General features: G+C 45.0%; 1 protein-coding gene across 4 annotated transcripts in view; it reads left to right on the top strand.

The window, feature by feature from the left end:
- Nucleotides 1-1,111: 1,111 nt before the first annotated feature.
- CHFR (checkpoint with forkhead and ring finger domains) overlaps nt 1,112-6,000 on the top strand; it is a 32,451-nt gene continuing 27,562 nt past the window's right edge. For 3 of the 4 annotated variants that reach the window (XR_007246012.1, XM_048513993.1, XM_048513991.1), the window contains exons 1-3: nt 1,219-2,082; nt 2,186-2,339; nt 4,433-4,532. Coding sequence is in view for 3 of the 4 variants with exons in the window: in XM_048513993.1 (XP_048369950.1) it covers nt 2,198-2,339; nt 4,433-4,532 (242 nt within the window). In the remaining variant the exon portion in view is untranslated. Of the gene's footprint in view, nt 1,186-1,218; nt 2,083-2,185; nt 2,340-4,432; nt 4,533-6,000 lie in introns of those variants that run through there. The other variant, XM_048513992.1, reaches the window with a different exon arrangement.

The raw sequence follows: 6,000 nt of genomic DNA, 5'->3' as shown, positions 1-6,000 counted from the left end.
TTCTTTGGAGCTCTCTCAACCCCACCCACCTCACAGGGTGTTTGCTGGAGGGCAGGGATGGAAAGGTGATTGTAACAGGGGAGGGTGGGGGGTTATAAATCCAAACTTTTCTTCTTCTAAATTCAACTTCATGAATTTTAAACTGGAATAATATGGAAGGAAACCCTAGTGATGACAATGCCTACAAACTGCAAGAGAAAACCAGAAATGCCTAAAACCTTTGCTCTTTCTCCACTTGTGAGAATACAGAGCTCTACATCATCTTATCTCTTTGGAGAAGTCTCTTTTCAGTGTGCCAGCACAGCCATAGAGTTACGGAAAGTGAGCCATAAACACAGCTGAACTTCCGGTTTCCAAGTGAAAGCCGACTATCCTGTCTAACGGAGGAAGAATGGCTTCCGCTCTAGGCTCTGCATTGTCTATGTTAGTACCCACTACTGTATCCTTTTTATTGGAAAAATAGGAAAGTCAGTGAGACCGAAAATTGCAAATGTGTCTTTTTCTATCTGGGTCAGAGATACATTGCTAATGCGGACCCTCCTCTTCAAAATCTATTTTTAAAAACGTTGCTCTTTCAAAGCACATAAAATTTCCATACCAAAGACGACAAACATTTCACCACGAAGATATCAAGGCCTAGACCTACTACAGCCTACTTCCGCAAAAAGGCCAAGACATGTCGAAAATGATGTAGGCAGATAGCCCCGGAAACAAAATTGGCATTAGCAACGAATAAACATTCGCGTGTCATTACTAAACTACCCTTAAACAAGATGGTGATTTCTTCCCTTTTTTATTTTGAAGATATAACAGATTTACTACTGGGCTGTGAATGTGTGTGCTCAGCGAGGCCTCCCCACATCCGGTTAAAAAACCCTCATCCGCTTTCAACCCCTTCTATAGCATAGAGATGTCCAAGGAAAGAGCGACTCCACCTTCCTTACAGAAAATCCCCCAATGGTAGCTTTCTAAAAATTTATCGATATGCCGCTCTAGCCGTTCCCTTTTTATTACCCAGCTTGCCTTCCTTCCCATTCTGATATCGACCCTGCCCCTGCCTGCCGACGCTCGTCCTAGGCAGCCAATGGCTGCTTCGGAAACGCCGGCCGGCCCCGCCCTCAACCTGATCAGCTGATGGCTGGCCATGTCTGTTGACAGGCGACGGTTCAACGGCCGGACTGGGGAGTAAGAGGCGCTTGGGTGGGGGAGGGGGGGGCAGCCGGGCGGGGGAGGAGGAGGAAGAGGCGCCCCCTCCCTCGTCACCTGGCCTAACCCGGGCCTGGGGGGCGAGGGGAGGCCATGAAAGACCTGGCAGAGGCGCCCTGGCCAGTAGAAATGGGGCAGTGGGCACGAGTGCCATGCCAACGAGCTGCCCCTGCCTTCCTAGAGCCGCACCTGTTCCAGTTTCTCCCCCTCCCATTGAGGCAAACACCCCTCAGGGCTGAGAATTGTTTTTGAAAGGGGGTCCTTTCAAAAACAGTTATCACCCCTGAGGGGTGTTGCCTCAAAAGGAGGAGGGGCGCGGGGGGGGGGGGAGAAACTGAAAGGGGAACCCCAAAGAGGGAGGGTGATTTTAAAGGGTTTTGGGTTTTTTTTGAGAAGTTGGAAACCCCTATATACTTGTGTGCCTTACAGAGTCAGGATATCTTAGGGAGGAGGAATGCAAGGGAGCCAGGAGTGTTGGCTGGATTGAAGCTTGGGTTTTGGCAGCTTTCTTCACTGAGGTTGAGTTTGTTTCTTTTCTCTTTTTTTGAAGAAAGAGAGCAACGCTCAGGGATGGGAATGGGAGGAAATGGGAAGCTCCCAAAAAAGGAACTGGAGCCAGAGTGTCGGTGGAAGACGAGATACAGAGTTAATGCCAATCATACAGAGTTGATGACAATAAGGAGACAAAGAGATGTGAAAATGCTGTTATTGAAGTAGGGAAGAACGACTTACAGAGTTAATGACAATAAAGAGACAAAGAGATGCGAAAATGCTATTATCAAACTAGAGCGGTCTGTTTTAGAGATGGGGTCGCTTGCATTGCAGTTATCTGAACCCCTCTGTAGGATCAAGGACCTGGTCAGGCTTAACTTCTGGGTAAATGGTTCCGGCATTGTGCTGTAAATTTTATGCCTTCTCCCCTGCCCCCCATAGGCACTTCTGTGTCCTCACTTCCTTCTCCTGTTTTGTTCCCCCTCAGATGTAAATCCAAATGGAGCAGTTGGGAATCAGAGGCCAAATAGAGCTGTTAAGACAGCAACAGCCTTGGGGGGAGCTGATCCGGTTAGGAACCGGCGAAGCTGAGCCTCACGTCCTGCTGCTGAAGAAAGAGTGGACGATTGGAAGGAAAAAAGGTGAGATGGAAAACATGAATGGAATGGGGGCAGACTTGTGAGGGAAGTTCAGAGAAAAATGGAGGCCATTCAATCTTCTCTCTGTCGAGTTTTCCACACTAGCAAAGAGTGAGGAAATGCAGAAGTGTTGGTGTTTTTTTGCAATCTAAGATTTGCCCTGTTTCATTACTTTTGGTCATCTAGTACTATTGAGCACAATGTCTGCCTTGTGCTAGCTTCTGTACTATGGACAAATTTGACGCATCTGTTTTAGTTTGTGCTCTGATTTGGCCACTGAGCTAAAGCATTTTTTATGATGTACTTTTTAACAGTTTCCCCAAGAATTGTTTTTATCATCAACCATTAAAAACATCAATACCATCTAAATATTTGTTGTTGATCAGTATGTTGGAACCCCTTTTTTCTGTTATACTTTTAAGTAGGTGAGGATTTTGAAACATGATTGATTTTTTCCCAAAGTATACCAAACAAATAATGCCAGAGGATAGCTCACACTTGCAAACACAAGTTGAACTCTTGTTATTAACATTTATTTGCTATTTTGTTTAGAAGGGTTAAACTTCAGGATGCCAACTCCAGCCTGGGAAATGGGGGTGTAGCTTGTGGAGTGGAGAATTTGGGGAGGAATTTCATCGGGAATCTATGGTATACCTTAGTGTTTGCTGTCTGAAGCTTCCATTTTCTCCAAGGGAGCTATAATCCAGAGATCAGTTGTCATTCCTGGAGATTGGTAACCCTATTTGCCCCTTGCCTTTCCATTGTTGAAATATCATTCCCACTGGCTTACTGTATAAAATGAAAAACAAAATTAAAATGATAATACATAATGACTCGATGGGGGAGGACGGTGCTGCTCTGCCGCCACCCTGCCCCCTCCAAAGGACTTTCTCACTGTGCGGGAAGACCCAAAAAATTAACACACACGCACACACCCCGAAAACTCTCCTATGGGAAGAATAGATATACACCATGAAAATCATGGTATTTCTCTGCTGGTGCCTCCACTGGCATATGGAGCCTGGCCAAGCCGTGGAGGTTGTCTAAGGTTGAGCCTTCCCCCAGCGATGCGAGTGCAGCATTTTGCACCAGTGGGCCTGAGCAGTGACAGTGACTTTTTGGTTGGGCCCCACAAAACTGATTGGTGCCTGCCTGCCAGAGTAAGTATCCCCTCCACCAGCGCATTTGCCCCTTGTGCCTACGGGGTGGGCATCCATGCCAGTGCAGGGGTGCAGTAGCTCTAGAGGAGGATTTGCCTCCAACTTCTGGATTGGGCTGTAAGAAATCAGAGGCATTATAGAAACCAGTAGGAGAAAGAAGGCAACTTGGAACCAGTGTATAAAATTGAAGATTGAGGAAAAGAGAGAGGTTTCTTTTGTCCTTATCTTGGGGTCACCAAGTAAACTGACAGCTGATTGAGAAAAGGGTGTGTTTCATGCAACATTTGTAATCCTCTTATTAGTGGTGAAATGTGCTGTCAAGTCACAGCTGACTTACGATGCTCTCGTAGGGTTTTCAAAGGAAGAGGCATTTGGAGGTGGTTTGCCATTGCCTGCCTCCACATGGGCTGAGAAAGTTCTGAGAACTCTGACTGGTTCAAGGTCACCCATCAGGCTTCATGTGGAATAGTCAGAATCAGTTCTCCAGACCTGAGTTCACTGCTCTTAACCACTACACCACTAGTTACTGTGGTGGTATCTATTGGTAGTATCTATTCACTTTAGTGGCTTTGCAAAATCATTAAACGAATGGTTTGTCAGTGATTATTAAACATGACATCTAAACATCTTAGATTTTGGGGGAGGGGGCAATTAAAAGAACTGGCCATCCATCCTAGATCATGTTTTCACAATTATTGAATGCCACTGTGCTATAAAACCCCCAATCTTCCTGTCTCTCACTGGCCATGGTTGGAAGTCAGTTACATTTTTGTCCCCTCCCTCTTGTCCTTTCAGAACTTTAGCAGATATAGTTCTCTCCCCTTTTATTTTATTCCTAAAATAAACAGTGCCAGACACCTGGTTAGGCTTTACAAGTGTGAAAAACCTGCATGGGATAATGACACATATGTGTTGATGTACACGTTTGTTTCACAGGTTGTGACTTGTCCTTTCCGGGCAACAAACTGGTGTCTGGAGATCACTGCAAAATAACCGTGGATGAAGAATCAGGTCAAGTGTCACTGGAGGATACCAGGTCAGCTTTGCTTTAACTTTTCCTGCTTCCTCTTTTCTGTTTTTTTTTTCAGAGAAAATCTCTTGGTTAGTGTTCATGAGAAGTGATGGAGAACTTTTTAGTCCTCATTAGACTTCAAGGTGTTCTTTTTCTCTTTGACCTAATTGCAGTGGTGGGATTCAGCAGGTTCAGCAGAACCGGTTGTTAAAATGATGCTTGTAAGCAGCCAGATGTTAAATTATTTGAATCCCACCACTGGAACCAGTTGTTAAATTATTTGAATCCCACCACTGCCTAATTGTATATTGATATCAGTTTTGTTGTGCTTTGGAAACCTGGAGACTGTAGTTTTGTGAGGGCTGAATCTTCTTGTGAATCTTCTTGTGACCAGTTCTTTAAATCCTTTCACCGAGGTCCAACTACAAGACTGGGTCAAGAGGAAAACTGCAGCAACAAAACTAGCTTTTAGAATGCCAGTGGTTGGGGGTCTTTGGGGGTCAGTTCTTACTCTTCCCCCTTGTGTCTATCACTTCCTGTTTTTAATTTGTTCTGATGTTTTGTTCACAGAGCAGAGCTTTAGTATATATAACCCATGTTGGGAAGGCTTCGACTTCCTTATCTCTCTCTTTTTTAATCAGTAATAGTTTTCTGCAAACCTTGGAAGGATGCAGAATGCATTCTGGTCTATAGGCGATCCTAGTGTATTGGAACCTAGTGAAATCTGGAGGTCCTCCCAGAAGACCTTATAAACCGCAAAGGCTAAATGGAACCTACTTGGCCTGAAGCTGTGTACCTATTTGCAAGCTGCTGAGCACCTTAGCAGGGGACGTATTGTTGTCCAGTTTGTGGGCTTCTCTGGGGTGCAAGAGAAGAAATATCTGCCTGGCCACTGTAGGAAACTGGATGCTGTGCCAGATGGAGCTGTGATTTGAATTGCCAGCTTCCTAATAATATGGTGGACCCAAGCTGTCTCTCTTCCAGACCCGGGGCTTCTTAGCTTGAGCACAGTTGCTACGTCGTGCCATACCATTTTAAATGCAGCTTCTTCAGGGTTAATTTATCTGTCTCTTTTAATGCAAGTGATATAACCTTTGTACCTTCTGTGCCGTTTTGTGGCAGCTTTTCATATAAATGCATGTTTGCTATCCAGACTCCCCTTTGGATGAGAAGCTAGTTTTTTACCCACCAGGTGGCAGCAGTAGCTTTCTTTGTTTTAGGACTGTAACTGCGCTGTTTCAACATCCAGCGTCTTATCAGCAGTAATTCAGGTGCTAATCAGTACAGATGGGGATACTTGTCAGTCAGGTCAGATATTACCACATAATCTGCAATAATGAGGCAATACAGCAATTCTAGCAGTTAGAGTGGGAGGGGGGGAGGGTCATGTTTTTTTTCTGTTGCAAGATAGGCCTGAGTCATATCACTGCTCTTGCACCTGAAAGTGTTGTACTGTACTCTTTGCTAACATATTTGTTGTATTTTGACACTG

Source organism: Sphaerodactylus townsendi, linkage group LG13 (assembly GCF_021028975.2).
Source record: "Sphaerodactylus townsendi isolate TG3544 linkage group LG13, MPM_Stown_v2.3, whole genome shotgun sequence".
NCBI lineage: Eukaryota > Metazoa > Chordata > Lepidosauria > Squamata > Sphaerodactylidae > Sphaerodactylus > Sphaerodactylus townsendi.
This window is presented reverse-complemented; position numbering and strand designations above follow the sequence as displayed.